General features: G+C 40.6%; 2 protein-coding genes across 2 annotated transcripts; both read right to left on the bottom strand.

Moving 5' to 3' along the window:
- Positions 1-4,975: 4,975 nt before the first annotated feature.
- LOC145412475 (cuticle protein CP14.6-like) lies at positions 4,976-6,820 on the bottom strand. The gene is made up of 3 exons (XM_080282356.1): positions 6,805-6,820; positions 5,717-5,928; positions 4,976-5,174 (listed from the first exon to the last, which is right to left on the bottom strand). The coding sequence occupies exons 1-3, from the start codon at positions 6,811-6,813 to the stop codon at positions 4,976-4,978; spliced, it is 420 nt and encodes a 139-aa protein (XP_080138482.1). The 5' UTR covers positions 6,814-6,820.
- Positions 6,821-13,301: 6,481 nt separating this feature from the next.
- Positions 13,302-14,861, bottom strand: LOC145412474 (cuticle protein CP14.6-like). The gene is made up of 3 exons (XM_080282355.1): positions 14,853-14,861; positions 13,930-14,141; positions 13,302-13,497 (listed from the first exon to the last, which is right to left on the bottom strand). Exons 1-3 carry the CDS (start codon positions 14,859-14,861, stop codon positions 13,302-13,304), a joined length of 417 nt encoding a protein of 138 aa, XP_080138481.1.
- Between the last annotated feature and the right edge of the window lie 1,279 nt (positions 14,862-16,140).

Raw genomic sequence — 16,140 nt, 5'->3', positions numbered from 1 at the left:
AGACAGGAAATTTGCCCTGTGAAATAAAACAGACGAGTACTCAGTGTGGGATTTATTTGCGGTTTTATGTCTACATTATCTGTGGAAAAGCTTATCAACTTTTTTTTGTACGATAAGTAGTTTTAATTTTGTTTGTGACACCATCACACGATTATATTCAGCTGTGTAGAGACTTAATCGAACCAAAAGACTTGGATATATCCTTGTTTAACTCCTTGAAAACGGTGGCGTCTACTTTTATTTTCGCCGCCGCGAGACCGTTCTTCTTCTTTAGATCTCGTACTGAATGGATTGATGAAGGCTGTCTAACCCCTCAGTTCGAAAAACAGGTTAATGAGGCCTGTTTTTAATCCCTCTGGTTCGAAAAGTCTCTCAGAAGTTGAATAAAATCATTTGAAGGCAGCAAAACTAAACCGTCAGAGATAGACGGAGAGCAGACTGACTTGGCGGTAGAGTGTTTTCCCCGCTAAAAATTTGCATCTAACGCAGCCTCTCCCTCGTGAGGCCTTTCAAAATAATATATAAATGTTACAGGTACAGTCAATAAAACGCTGAAGACATATATAAATGTTACAGTTACAAGAGATAATTCTCGTAAAGCTCTTGCTTGCATGGACATACCTGAGTATTATACTGACTGCCACCCTTACCCCTTTCATGATCAGGAAAACTCTGGTAATATATATATTTTTTTTTAGTTCTCTCGCTTCCAGTGGACTTGCTTGGATATCATATGGTGTCACAATTATCCTTTCATAATTAGAAATGGCGCTGGAGAGGGGCATCTGTATGTGGTGGCACCGATATAACAGAGCTATTCATTTGCATAGGTATGCAAACGTCATTAACTCACTTTATGTTTCAAGAAGAGAACGATGGACTGCCAGAGGAAGTCAGCCTGAAGTCCACAAGGTTCATGTTACAGTTGAACCAGGGGCAACAGCTGTTATTACTGCTAGCATCAACTTTCGCACTGCTTAACCCCTTCAGTATGGTAACACATTTGGCACCGTAATTCTTGCTATTTTCAGACGATTTTATTAATTCCGTCAACCCCCAAACGTATCTCCTGATTATATTTTACTCGAGTTAGTAGTTTTTTTTGTCTAACTGGAGAGGTTAAATACTATTTTCAATAATTTTTTTGTGTATGTCTGTCGATATGTCTGTCTGTCTATATGCCATATCTTGCTGTCTATCGATGTATTTGTTTATCTATGTTTGGATCTGTCTAATTTATTTTTTATTTATATTTATTCCCTCACAGATGTTTACTTATGGATATTTATATTTATCTGTTTATAGATAGATAAGTATAGAGAGATTCAGATATCGGTGTAGATACGTCAGATGACCAGCGCAATTGAGTACATAAACAAGAGCGTGACAGCGTTTTGACAAACACCATTGTTATCATCAGGCAGTAAAAAATAAATACATAAAAATAAATTATACAGTTAAATGTAGATTCTTACGTCCACTTCATCATTGCCCCATGAGGAGTGTAGGGACCCGGGGCGACGTTATTCACACCAGACATTTAAGGCTAGAGTGACCAGTTGCTCAGTCCTGAGTAGACTAATATTACGCAAGGATTAAACCCCAACCATCCCTCGGATGCAATCATTTTTGCGGAATATCCGGTTGGAGCGCCTCAACTCGCTGAACCACCAGGCACTCATTTGGTTACATGACTGCCCCTTGGAATACTAATGGTTTCCTTGGATACAAGAAACCATTGGGCTTGTCACTCAGTGCAGATTCACCTGAAAGTAACACTACATCAGGTAAGCGGAGGGATCGTCTCTACCCTCCCCCCTACTCCCGCCCCACAAAAAACTGCACTGACAGTTTTTCTGGTGGGTGTACGTACGGTGAGAGGTTAGGGAGATAGCGCAGGCGGGCGGGTCAAGGGTAAGCACTGCATGAATGAGTATATGGGTAGTGCTAAGGTTACAGGGTCATGTGAACTCTTTCAGCAGTATTCTAATAGCATAGGAGTCCTCGTAATACCCCCTTCTCAGCCATTAATATTGCTTAGTGCACCTTAACATTCTCGAGTATGTCAAGTAAATCATTTTAACATCAGCAAAATCTGTCTTAATACTATACAAAAGCATACTGAAGTGTCTTGTGCAAAATAAAAGGGTAATGAAGAGATGTCGCGAAATTTTCAAAGGCAGCAGTAAAAAGTAAAAGTATAAATCGTTCAACTTGATTTCACGAGATTATCTTCCGTTTGTAGCATTTTTGCCTGTAACTCTGTACCCAGATAAGTCAATATTACGATTCTACGCCCTTTATTATTATTTTTATTATTATTATTATTATTACGTGACTGGCACCAAATTCTAGAGTCACTTTCTTGCTGCAGCTCAGCATTCTTGACAGGAAGATGGGAGGTCAAAGTAATGTGCACAAAGTACAGTTAGAGTTCTTCGTTGGATTTAGCAGATTAATGTTTCTAATAACATGTGCATTATCCTTTCTCTGCACTTGAATTCAGCTCTATAGCCATCATCAATCATCATCCAATCCAATTTTTGCCCCAGCAGGAGCGTAGTCTCAACACATAAGGCGAAAGTGACCAGCTTCACATGTTCCTTAGTGGCATTATGTGAGCAGTGAACCCAAACCATTCCTCAGATCCCATCCACTTCGATCGCCATAGTCCGCTGAACCGCTGTGCGTCATTTGATTTCATGGTTACCATCCAAGGTAACAAATGAACTCCGGGAGCACTCAGTAGAGAGTAACTTAAAGGCAGCACTACATGGAGTGAGTGAATGGTTGACGCCTTCATTTAGCAGTATATACCCATTTCTAATAGTATGAAATTTGATGCCAGTAAATGCCAAGTGCTATAAAAATACAGTATACATATTTTTTGTGTCCAAATTTGGAATCAGGAAGTGCCTTTGGCAATACCTTGTTGACCCGGTTTAATTCCTGCTAAATATTGCAATGATCGGGGTCAGAGGTTGAGGCCATGATCAGCTGTTTGAGAGAGAGAGAGAGAGAGAGAGAGAGAGAGAGAGAGAGAGAGAGAGAGAGAGAGAGAGTGTGTGTGTGTGTGTGTGTGTGTGTGTGTGTGTGTGTTTTCCTTTGTGAGAGTATTTTAAAATTTGTGCTTGTGTGCGAATGTACGTATAAGTGTATCCAAGGGAGTGTAAAAATTCGTGCGTGCAAGCACTTGTGAATAACTGCTTTTAATAACTGTGCTTTTATATAAGTGTGGGAATGTGCGTAATTAATATACATTTAATTTTTTTGTAATAGTGTGTAGTTTTGTTGTTGTTGTTGTTGTTGTTGTTGCTCCAGGCTCAATCTGAATGAGAAATTTGGTGGTCTGCAAAATGTTTCCTTTTGCTGAACGTTTGTATAACCCTGCAGCCAGGGTCACTTGTATAACCCGACAGCTCTGTTGCCCTATAATATCGGTGTCACCACAAGAGGGCGTCTCTCCTCAGCACATTGTAAAAAAAATAATAATAATAGTAATACAAATAATAATATGAGTTCCTTACACTTAGTAAGGCTTATTTGTTTTTTGTTAATTTTATGGCTATTGTATTACCTCCATAACAATTCTGATTTGCTCAGTATAAACTAGTACAAATGCAGCTTCGTCAGTTTTTTAAAGCTTTATTTCATCATCTACAGCAGTTTTTCTTCTGTGGCACTTCTAACGCAGTTTACTAGTAGGAAAGGAAATTAGCGCTTAAATATGTATGTTTGAAATAACCTGGTCATTTCAAAATCCTTCGTTTTTAATATTGGTCGAACTTATCACAGCTCGACTTAGTGTGTAGGTGGGAATCACCGATTAATTTTAAACACTGGGACAATTATGTTAAGGCAGCGTTTGTAATATGCCCAAATATAGTCCACTTTTTCAATGTGATAGGGGTATCGTGGCACCTAATCTTTAGCGATTCATTTACATATTATGTCTTGACATTCTTATGCCTGCTCTCTGTAGCGCTTTGATATCGACAAATCTCCATTAGTAACGTACAAGACGATGTTAAAGTGTGATGTACAGAATAAATAGCTCAGAAAGAAGTATCACGACAGTCTTTGAAGTCATTCATAATACGAACCCTGAGACGCTAGGACACGCAACATATACTGTATATTGATTCTTGTTTTTATTTCTTGCCACTTATAATCTCTGTATATGTTTTCTGACTCAATTTTTCTGTGTATTTGCAATCTGTATTGTAGAGGAGCTGCAACAGGAAGCTCTCGCCTTGTGTGTAGTCTCCTGCTTCGTCACTTTTGCATCAGAGATCAGTATTATGTGTTTTTCTCCTCAGCCCAGCATTGCCGTTCGTTATCATTTACTACTCTAGATTCATTTTTAACAGAATATTGTTGTTAGTGTTGCTGAAATACTACGGTAAAGGAATCTGAAGCTCAGCAAAATTTCAGGTGCTGTTTCCTCATTTGTTTCCACTTACCAGAATGCTTATATTTTTTCTCACGTGTATTTTTTTAATCCGATTTACTCGAAACTTTTAAGGCTTGTCATACACACATTGCTCTATACACCCTTCCCCTCCCCCTGAAAGACGTGTAGTTACATAATGCAAGTTGAAGTCGCAGTGTTTTAAAGGCTGGTTTCCTTAATTAAATTTCTGGTCAAAAATAAGTTTTATTGCACACTCAGTCATAAATACAAATCACAAATCATTCACAATCAGATCGCCAGTCAACACTTTTAGTCCAATATACTCGACTATTTAAGAGGTTTTCTCATTCTTCCTCATCGATTTGTCTTGCATACTGCACCTTGCTATTGCCTTGTTAAGTTATTTATGGCTTTGTAATGCCGACATAGATTGCATAAATAACCTACAAGTGAATATTAATGAGGCATATGCAGCTATATACCGGTAAGGAAGAAATGCCAAGGTGCTTTCATAATCGACGTGTGTGTGGGCCTTTGAGCTTAAACTCCATAGCTGAGTGTTTACTCGTAGTAGTAGCGAGCAACCTCTCGGGAAGTACCACGGTCCTCCTCAGCGGCCTTAGCGATCTGGGCCAGCACGAAGTCGGGGATTGGGTGGGGGAACTCGGGAGCCACGGGCAGAAGGTCGGACTCAGGCTGGTAACCGTTCTCATCAGCCACGAACTTGATATGGACGGGGGTGCCGTCAGGGGCAGTCCAACTGTAGGGAAGAATTCATTGTGTATTAATTTCATTTATTTACTTAGTCTCATAAGCTGTAGTACTTGTTACCCTGGGCTCATTTGAAACGTCAGCTCAGTGGACTGCAGACTGAAGGTGCCTGTCTCAGCATCGCACCATCTCCTTTTCGGGGAATAGGGAAGGGGTTGAGGGACGTTGACATAGATGGGATTCAGAGTCCGACTATAACGGCGCCACCGCATGAAGGCGTTCCTCTCCAGCACCCTTGTTACAGGCGATAACGTAAGTTCTCCCAGTACAATAAATTCACGCTGTGTCAGCAATGTGTTCCATAATATCCCAAATTTTCTGTACAACTACTACTTTAAACTGGGGAAAAATTGTCAAATCAGCGTTTTAGGTGGCAATGCAATCTTTATAGTCTAATTTTTCTGTTAATTATTATGGCTTAATAAACAAATCAGCATAAAAGAGACAACTAATAATGATACAAAGCTTCCTGTGCTACTCAAAACCCGGCCGTGAATTAATGAAACAGAAGAACAAGGTCAAGACACTTACGAATGATATCCGGACTTGACAACAGCATATTCGGGTCCAGTGGGTGCACCGGACTGTGAGAGCACAATACCATTGCTGGTCTCCACGCCCAGGACGTAAGTGCCGTCGTCCGCGATGTCGAAGTCGTGCTTGATAATTTCGGCCTCTTCGCTGGAGCCAGCGCTGTAGCTAGGGGCGGCGACGGCCACAGCGGCAAGGGCAGCAATGATCAGCTGTTGCATAAAGAAAAACAGTGGTGATGGCCACAGGGACAGGGACGGCAGTGATCAGCCGTGCCATGGAAGAAAAACAGTGGTGATGGCCATAGAGGCAAGGGAGGCGATGATCAGATGTGGCATAGAATTTAAAAATGAAAAATTGATTTCTAGCATCAGCCGTCAGATGTCATGTACTGTCAATAGTGAGTAACCTTGCGATTAAGTTCGTCTGTTTGACCATTTAAAATGTTTGCTTCCGATTTCAAATTAAGGACGCAGCAGTTTGATCTCATTATGTTAATGGTGTAATAATAATTGTAGTTCACAGATCTTTCTCTCTCTCTCTCTCTCTCTCTCTCTCTCTCTCTCTCTCTCTCTCTCTCTCTCTCTCTCTATTTATATATATATATGTGTATATGTAGATAGATAAATAGATAGACATATATAGATAGATAGATACATAGATATAGATATAATTAGATACATAGACAGTTAGATATAGATATATAGGTATAGCTATAGCTAGCTAGATAAATAGATAGATAGATTTATATACAGTATATAATGCCCAACAGAGCCTAACTTTGATAGAAAACATAGCTTTGAACAAGTAAGCTTTTTAAGGCAAAAAAGAAAGGATCAAATCCCCGCAACTTGCACACTGTAACTTTAAAAGTTACTTTAAAAAGAGACAATTTTAAGCCGAATTTAGAGCGATTGTTTTATTAATTCTCTCTATGTATATACACACGAGTATAATATTATGGGTGCTTAAGAGTAATGAAAGGTTCTGCTCTGAATATCTCAATTAGTTATTCAGCCTACGACCAGACTATGGTTCGAAATGGTGCTGAGGGGAGACATGATCAGGATCAGGATCAAGGGACTTACAAATTTCATTTTGGTGGTGTAAGGTGATGTGATGGTGCAGTGCCACAGACTGGGATATATATAGCACCCCCGCAACCCACCACAGTTGCCAAATATTCTGAGGTATAGTACACTACTTTTTGCCTCGAGAATGCTTACCCAGCTCACCGTCTTTGAGGTCCCCAAGGTCATGGTTCTCATGGATTTTTATTTTTTGCTCCCTTTGTACTCTACTCTCTATATTAAGTGAAACCCCCTGACGACCCCCCCCCTCACACACACACAGATTAATGTAGGCGGGTATAGCAGTTATGGTGTATAGTTCGTTCACCTTCACTTGCGATTTTCGTCATTTTGCAGCTTATTCTTCGTAGCTTTGTAGCAATGTAGGATATTGCTAATACTATAAATACTTCCTGTCACACCCTTTTGTGTGGCTCATACCATACTCCTGTCAATCTTTTGTTGAAATAAAATACTGCATCTGTCTTGGCCATAGAAATGGTTAAAATATAATTAGCAGTAGCGGGCAGGGAATAAGTAAATTATTTTTATAATCATTATCATCATCACCATCATCCCAGATATCGTCAGACATATCCAACTGAGGTAACGTCTAATCCAGAGCGCAGTGAAGGATTAGTCTGCCTGTAACTTTCATAGAGGAAAAATTCATGGCTTTACAGATGACTGTCTTTAATTTTTACCAGACTTGCAGAATGTATCAGTCATAATTCTTACAACCTTTCACTTGTATTGAAACGAAAAATTACAGAGTTTCGGATAAACATTACAGTGTATCAAACCACACTACACCTATTATCTACTTTTTGTGTTGTACGGTTACCCCCCGCATTTCCGTTGCTCCTCCTGCCGTTCAGTAACTCATAACATAATAGTAATTAGAAGTAATAGTTAAAGTAACAAGAATAAAAACTACGTTAATGGAATGAATGGCTTAAAATAACTCTTAAACCAGCGTAGAGCGACGGCATATTCAACGCCATGCAAACTGGGATGGTGATTGCATCAGTCTCAACAGCAGACTTGCTTTCATATATTTCGTAGCAATTCTTTTTTAGCGGGTTATTTAGAATATTGTACCTTAATCTTCCCATGATTGGGAATTTCTTGTATCTTATTACTGCTCACGCCAGACGATTTTATTCAGCAGAGAATGAGTTACACGTGTCAGGGTATGGTAATGCTGTCATTGCCATTCTTATGGTCTAAGCAATTTTGGTATTGTATTACCGGTAAGGGCAGGCGATTTTCTTCAGCCGAGAGAGTCATGAGAGCCTGAGGGATAGTACTGTTATTGGTAAGCCTGTCACGGCCTAGACACTTGTAGTAATCGATTCAAGGTAACGGCAGACGATGTTATTTTTGATGAGTGAGTTACAGGAGTCTTAGCAAACTGTTGAACCATATTCTTGATGGAATAGGAGCCTTTCGTGCCAACTCTTTCTTGGAGGTTTATTTTGACCCGTATCGATATAGTTTCCATAACTAACATATACTAGGATAAGATTTTTTTTTGACAGTAGATAAACACAGGTAGGAAACACGAATTAAATGCAAAAAAAAAAAAAAAAAAAAAATCCATACACCAGACTCCATTCTTCCAAACTGGAAGAGCATCGTCTGGCTGTCGCGTGAGTAAATTGAAAAAAATAATAAAAAATGCATCATTTTAATGAAGTTTAAAAAATTGTCTAGTTATGTATACACCTGAGTAAATTATAGACATGCGACTACTGGACGGAAAGGGCTTACCAAATTATTATAATCTCTTCAGCACGATGACGTCTACTTGTCACATTTTTGCCGCCAACGGAAGGATCTAGTCATTTGAGAGCCTCATGGCAGTATATTGCCAATCCCATTTTGCCCTTTTAGTAGCGCAAGGGCCCGAGGTTAGGCTATAGGAGTCCAGAACATCTAAGGGTAAGAAACCGACTCCCGTCCTGGTACCGTTTACATGATAGAAAAACCTCCGGCCACATCTGGGACTCGTATCCTAGCTCGTAGGCTACAGCTCAGTCCGACCCGAGAGCTGTACCACCATGTCATCAGGCGTCTATTTCCGATGTTAGTAAGTAGGTTAATAAGTCATTGACTGACCCCTGCAGTTCGAAATTCTCCAATGAGCCGAATAAAATAATCTGACGATGGTATGAAAAAAGAGAGAGAGAAAAAAAAAACACTGAATTATTTTACTCAGCATAACAAAATAGTCTCTTGTGGCGTAAATATAGTACTAACTTCCTAAACATCGGAAAAATGTAATTTATTCACCGCGGTGAGATCTCAATAAATTTACTTTTGTAACGTTCAGACGTTTGCTTTCAGCTTAAGAGGGTATTAGTCTACGTGTATCTGTCTGTCTATCTCTTCATCTGTATATCCATCCATCTCTGTCTGTGTATCTGTCCATCTGTGTGTTGATCTCTATCTACCTATTTCTCTACGTCTGTCTGTTATCTGTCATCCATCTATCTATCTTTATGTGTCTGTCTGTCTATTCTCGGACACTTTCATCGTGCAGAGAGTGGCCACAAACAAAACTCTTCCATGTCACCCTGTCTTGCCTAGACTGCCATGAGATTTCAGTATTCTGATAGAGTCTTAGAGTAATGGAATTAACTGAAGCAATATTTGACGTCTCCAGTTTGTAGTGTTTCATCTTAGTTAAAAATATCCTGGTGGTTGCAAGATAAATATTTAAAGTTACGCAATTGGAGTGAAAGGCCCAATACGTTCAGAGAAGGCGAAAGGGTAAACGTTTTTTTTTTTTTTCCGTATACTCTGCTGGACCAGTAATAGGCAAACTTCCTTCAAGCAGCTAATTGCATATTTCAGCTAAGAATACATGGGTCCCTGCACAGAGTAGCCTAATATTTCACCTCGTCTCCTCAGTTTACTCTGGTAGATAATATTCCAAGTTCAGAGACTTGGCATTCCTCTGTTTCTCACTTTCCTCTGCTGGCTAATTGCCGTAAGTTGGGAGCGGTTTGGTATTCTACCTGTGACACCTGACATATTTTCAGCCCATAGATGATTCTCCTTGATATGATGCGTCAGTGAGGAAAGTGATAGGCACGACTTAACAATGATGAAGTAGATGCAGCAGAGCAGCAGGCACACTTAAGTCTAAAGTTGACGGACATGACCATAGTGTGAAGTAGGTACAGTGAAATAGTAAGCGAACTTGAGTATGAAAGTGACGGGCATGACCTAAGTGTGAAGTAGACGCTGTGGAATAGTAGTTGAACTTCGGTATGAAAGTGACGGATTTGACCTGAGTGTGAAGAGGCAGATGCAATAGAAGTGTGACGAACTTTTAGTTTGAAAATGTCGGACATGATCTAAGTGTAGAACAGTAGGCGAACTTAGGTCTGAGACTGGTGGATATGGCCTAACTGTGATTAATTAATCAGACGTAGTGGAATAATAGAACGAATTTTTGTCCCTGACTGCATATCACGTTTCACTAGCAACCTGCTCCACTTATGACAGTAATGTAGGTCTGACACAAAGGTCAACCCCTCCTTGCCCAACACCCCCGTCTCTTACAAGGTCACATCCGCACCTCCTCGGGACTGGATTGGTGGGGTCTGACCCGAATTTCAGGGTCAGTGAGCCTGTCTTATGTGACCCCTATCTCGCCCCACCCCGTCCCATTCTCCAGGGTGTTGTCAGTGAGGTCAAACTATACTGTGATAGTCCTGGGTGGTGGCAGTTGTATTACCTGCAACCCCAGACTCATCTGAAAGTGAACCCGGTGGACTGCAAGCTGAAGTTTACTTTCTGCAGTCCACAGTCCTCCTGTAGGAAATAGAGAGGGAGATGAGGTACTTTTGTAAAACCGGGCAAAAGAGCCGCTCAGTAATGTTCGTGCCACCACGGTAAGGCATCCCTCTCCAGCACCTGTTGAAACTGTGATACTCCCCGGTAGTGGTAATGAGAGACTCCCAGAGTGGTGTCATAGTGCTCAAACAGTAGTGTGACTCGCTAAGATAGAAATGTTAAACCATTTTTCGATTTGAAATTCGACTGGACTCAGTATAGTATTAAGTGCGAGCGATGAGGGACAACACAGCCTGAGACAGTGCTGCACGTAATGAATGTCTGCTTTTAATGGAATGTATTGTATTGTACATAGGTAATATTAAAAGAATATGACCTGTTCTGTTATGCGGTTAGCCTGTATGTTAACAACTGTCTAATTGGGGATGTAACCTCATCCTCCATAAAGTCATTGATGAAATGTGAATTGTTACTTTCTGTCTCCTTATAGCCAGACGCCCAAATCCGGGTAACAGAGTGTATATTTTCGTTTCCAATCTACCTGTACACTTTTATCCTGAAGTTGGCCTATCGATGGACGAAATGGGACAAACGAATAGTCCCCATGTCATCCTTTCCTCCTCCATCAGGGTGTCATTTTTCCTATTCACACTACCGCTCTCAGATATGGTACTTCTCCATTCAACCCATCCATCTTATCCTCAGTAATAAATCTAATCCTGTGTCAAAAAACTGGGAGCATGTCCACACCTTCACGATGTCAGGTTTAACTTTTATGCGCCTGCGATTCAATGTTAGCTGAATAAAATAGCCAGGCGTAAGAGTGCATGCAGGAATTTGTCCCGACCTTAAGTGGTTATTGGTTATAGTATTTACATTCCCAGGATCCTATACTCTCTCTCTCTCTCTCTCTCTCTCTCTCTCTCTCTCTCTCTCTCTCTCTCTCTCTCTCTCTCTCTCTCTCTCTCTCAGGTGAATTAAATCGTCGAAGTTATAAAGAATGTTTCAGATCATGTAATCGAAACTGTTTGTCCATATTTGTATTAATCAGCCAGATATTTCCTGTGAACGTCTTAAGTTCAGTAAGACACACTTTTAGAGGAAACATTACCATCTGACAGAGCTTCCTGCTCTACTTGTGTTCGTGAACTGGCAAGATTTTCTGGTGACCATATTAGTTGCAACCGCTTTTTGCTACAGAGTACTACTACTGTATTAGTCATCATATGAAGAGGATATGTATATTTCTATCTATCTATCTATCTATCTATCTATCTATCTATATATATATCTATATATCTATATATCTATATCTATATATATATATATATATATATATATATTGCAGCTGATACTGCACTGGTGGCTGATTCAGAGGAGAGACTGAGACAGTTGGTAGAGGAGTTTGGAAGGGTGTGTGAAAGGAGGAAATTGAAAGTAAATGAGAATAAAGGTAAAGTGATGAAGTGTACGAGGTCAATAGATGGTAGGAGGATAAATATAGTTTTGAATGGTGAGTTGCTTGAGGAGGTAGAGTGTTTTAAGTATATAGGGTCACATGTTGCTGTGAATGGAAGAATAGACGCAGAAGTGAAGTTTAGAATGAATGAAGTAGGAAAGGTACAGGGAGGAAGGAAAAAAGTGTTTAGATTTCGTTTGCTTAGAATGGATGTAAAGAGAAGGCTGTATGAGGGTGTTGTGGTACCAACTGCATTATATGGGGCTGAAACATAGAATATGGATGTAGCAGTGAGGAAAAGTTTTAATGTAATGGAGATGAGGTGTCTGAGGAGTGTGTGTGGAGTGACGCGTATGGATCGAGTGAGAAATGATGAAGTGCAAAGGAGAATTGAAGTTGTTCGGGAGATGGCTGATGGAGTTGAGCAGAGGGTGCTGTGATGGTTTTGGCATATGGTTAGATTGGATAATGAGCGATTGGTGAAAAAGATAACTAGATCTGATGTGAGAGGTGTAAGGCTGAGAGGAAGATCACGAATAGGATGGATGAACAGTGTGAAGAGAGCGTTGGATGCGAGAGGGATGTCTGTTGAGCAAGGAAGAGTGGCTGTGCGTGACAGAAATAAATGGAGAGAAATTGTGAATTAATAAATGATGACGCAGCCATTAAGGGGATATTCTCCCGCATTTGGTCTGATCAGCTGATCAGGTCAGGTGCGGGTAAGGGGATGGGTCTGTTATGATGTGGCAGGGGTAAACCAGCTCTGCTGTCGGGGCCTGCTGCAGGTGTCACTGATTGCACTGTGCAGTTGACCCTCGTGCGGTGTGGTGCTGTGAGAATCTGTCCCTTCTCCCCTTTGGGGCTAAGATGCGAATGAATGTGTGTGAGTGGATGAGTAAATTTGGAGTGTGTCGTCCTGTCTCAGCTGCCTCCCTTTCTTTGGGGAAAGCAGCCTAGGTGTGTGTGTATATATATATATATATATATATATATATATATATTATATATATATATATATATATATATATATATATATTCATATTATGCTGTTAGGTCAGTGTACAAAAACTGCCAACAGTAAATAGTGAAAATAATGTTTTTAGTCAGGGAATAAATTAGACAAGAAAGAATTTCAGAATTTTCTGTAATTGCCACTCGAAAATAAATAGAAACAACATTCCCTCATTCACTCAATACACAGACTGAGAACTTGAGCATTAAATCAAACTGCTCAGTACACGCGGTTCAGTTACTCGTAGCTGTAACTCTCGTTGGAGTCTCGGTTCCTGTCTTCCTCTGCTGCCTTCGCGATCTGTTCCAGCACAAAGTCGGGGATTGGGTGGGGGAACTCGGGAGCCACGGGCAGGAGGTCAGACTCAGGCTGGTAGCCGTTCTCGTCAGCCACGAACTTCACGTGGACGGGGGTGCCATCAGGGGCAGTCCAGCTGTAGGAGAGAGATTTAATATGCTGTGTTACTGCACTGTACTCTAAGGACTTGGTACAAGGAAGGGTAATTATCCATACTGAAAGTAATTAAAATTCCTGTATCATGCAATCGCTTTGATCGAAAAGAAAATCACATTGGTGTAATTGGTTAAAAACATTTTCTAGGCGCTTTTAATTCCGTTACTGTTAATTTCCCTGCTCATTATATATATTTTTAATCAAGACAGGCGCGCAGCTAGCTCATATATTGTCTTGTTCGTCAGTCTCCCTGAGCAGCCTATAAGCTCGCGTTTGATCGGATAGGCTTTAACTAAGATATGAAGTCTCTGAGTCTGAGACAAGGATGGTAGTCAAGAAAGCCACTTGATTGATAGTAGTCATACGTAAGAATGTGTACAGTACATGATGTTTAACGGAGATGTAAACTTACGAGAAGTATCCGGATTTTTCAACAGCGTAGTCTGGGCCAGAGGGAGCACCAGATTGGGAGGCTACGATGCCGTTACTGGTCTCGACGCCGAGGACGTAAGTGCCGTCGTCCTCGATGTTGAAGTCATGTCTGATGATCGCGGCCTCTTCGCTGGAACCACTGTCGTAGGTGGGCGCTGCCACGGCCACGGCGACGAAGGCGGCGACGAGGATCTGCTTAAAGTACGAGAGTTAACTTCTTTCGTCCCGAGGAGTATTTTCTTATTCTGTTTCAAAGGATTTTGCTGAACTGAATTAGAATCTCTAGCAGCGAAGGAGTTAAGTAAGGCTTTATCGATCTCCCTCAGCACAAAACCAAGTCTATTCCGAGCTGAGTAATATCGCATGAAAATAACAGACCCAGAGTATATCACCAGATTGAAAAGATTACAAGTTTTTCATCCATTTCATTAAAACTGTGTGTGAAGGTGTAAGATAGCCCCCCATTTTTTTTTTTTTCACCTTACTGAGTTATATGAAGGGAAAATAAAAGAAGTTTGACATTTCTACTACGCTGCTGATCGTGTCATGAAAACTGAAAGGCAGCCTAATCATTATCAATCCTTTCAAGTGCATGTCGGTATAAAAAAAATAAGATACCGATAACATATTATGCTCTTTCTACTCTAATCTGACCTAAAATTGCAGTCTCTTCATTTGGAATGCTAACTTTTAGCAATAGAATATCATAAGAATATGATGCTAGTCACAAAGATATGAAAAGGGAGTTGAGCCTTAGCATCGCATTATCCCGACATTTACGTACCATACGTGAAATGAGGTACAAAAAGACTATAGACAGTACTAAGGTATATAAAGCAAAGTAAATTGCTTATATAGAGGTGCAACGAAGACACCTAAGCCATCTAAAACTACATGACTTACAAGCTTCATGTTTCTCGGTATGACTTTGACTGTACGGACAGGAGTCAGGACCCATGTTATATATGGCGGCTTAGCTCAAGTTGCCAGGTACTCTTTGCTGCTTAATTCCTTCCTCTTTTTGCCATGGGTGTACCGGCCATGTCTCTCCCGTAAGGCTTTTTGCTCAAGTGACCTCTAAAGACTCGGTCAAGATCAGGCTACTATGGGATCTCTCGGTCTTGCTATCAGGGGTCAGTCCAATAATAGAAAGTAATTTTCTGTATGGAAGGAATGTATTGGAGTTTTGTACAGCAGAATCATGCCCACATATGATGGTGGAGAGGGTCGCCTTCATGTTGTGGTGCCGACATGATCGGGCGGCTTCACTGCCTGGGTGCAGAAGTCAACTCTCTCCTTCTCCGCTAAAATGAGAAAAGTGGACTGCAAATGAGGGCAGCTTTAGCTTCCAGTCCACATGGTTCAGGTTCAAATGAGCCTGGGGCCCCACTAACGACAATACCCACATGTGGGAACGTTGTTTTCCGGGGAGATACAAGGGTTTCGGCCTGACTTGGACCCTCTTTTGTCCAGTAAACATCATTTCCAAATATGGGTACGATTATTATTCTCAGAACAAGCAACGGTATTGTGATATCAAAAGACGGTAAATTCGTCTACTGTTTCATTTCATCTGCTTCATACTTGGGTTACTGCTCTCTTAAAGTAACGTATCAAAACGAATCGTCTATGAGCAGAGAATATACCAAGACTCTCAGCATTGAAATATATACTAGCAGAGAAAAGTGACAAGTGGAAGATGTGAATTGTTAAGCAAACTTTTGTCTCCGATTGTGCTCTAAGATGCTCTAGGGACCAGGTGACGTATTCCAAGTGGCTTTGGAGATTACGTAATACTCCTCTTGGCAGATTTATTCTGCACATTGCACCTCCATTTCGTCTTGTATGATCTTGATGCAAATTATGTCGACATTAACACCGGCCTATGTATTTTCAGAAGCACCAGGTAATCAGTTGGTTGTTGGACGTTTGCGTAATTTCAGACACGGAACTTTGCCAAGGTACTGGATATCTTGATTACTGTCATGGTTGGAACAGCTCTTGTATTATATTCCAGCAAACGCCAATCGTTTCTTTTGTAAGTATAAGGTTAAAACTTCTTTATTGGAGTCAAATTAACACGGTAAACATTTTCAGACATGTGTTGTTGATTTTAAACTAAAAAATTCTGACAATAAATTGGAGAAACACACACACACACACACACACACACACACACACACACACACAC

The sequence above is a fragment of the Coenobita brevimanus genome, chromosome 93 (genome assembly GCF_032717465.1).
Source record: "Coenobita brevimanus isolate Jiangsu-jjx chromosome 93, ASM3271746v2, whole genome shotgun sequence".
Taxonomy (NCBI): Eukaryota; Metazoa; Arthropoda; class Malacostraca; order Decapoda; family Coenobitidae; genus Coenobita; species Coenobita brevimanus.
Note: the sequence above shows the minus strand (reverse complement) of the source record. Positions and strands in the feature narration are given on the sequence as shown.

Coding starts and splice junctions, on each gene's coding strand:
- LOC145412474 (XM_080282355.1), bottom strand. Junction 13,498..13,929: donor GAAAAATCCGGATACTTCTC/GTAAGTTTACAT, acceptor TCTCTCCTACAG/CTGGACTGCCCCTGATGGCA.
- LOC145412475 (XM_080282356.1), bottom strand. Junction 5,175..5,716: donor GTCAAGTCCGGATATCATTC/GTAAGTGTCTTG, acceptor TCTTCCCTACAG/TTGGACTGCCCCTGACGGCA.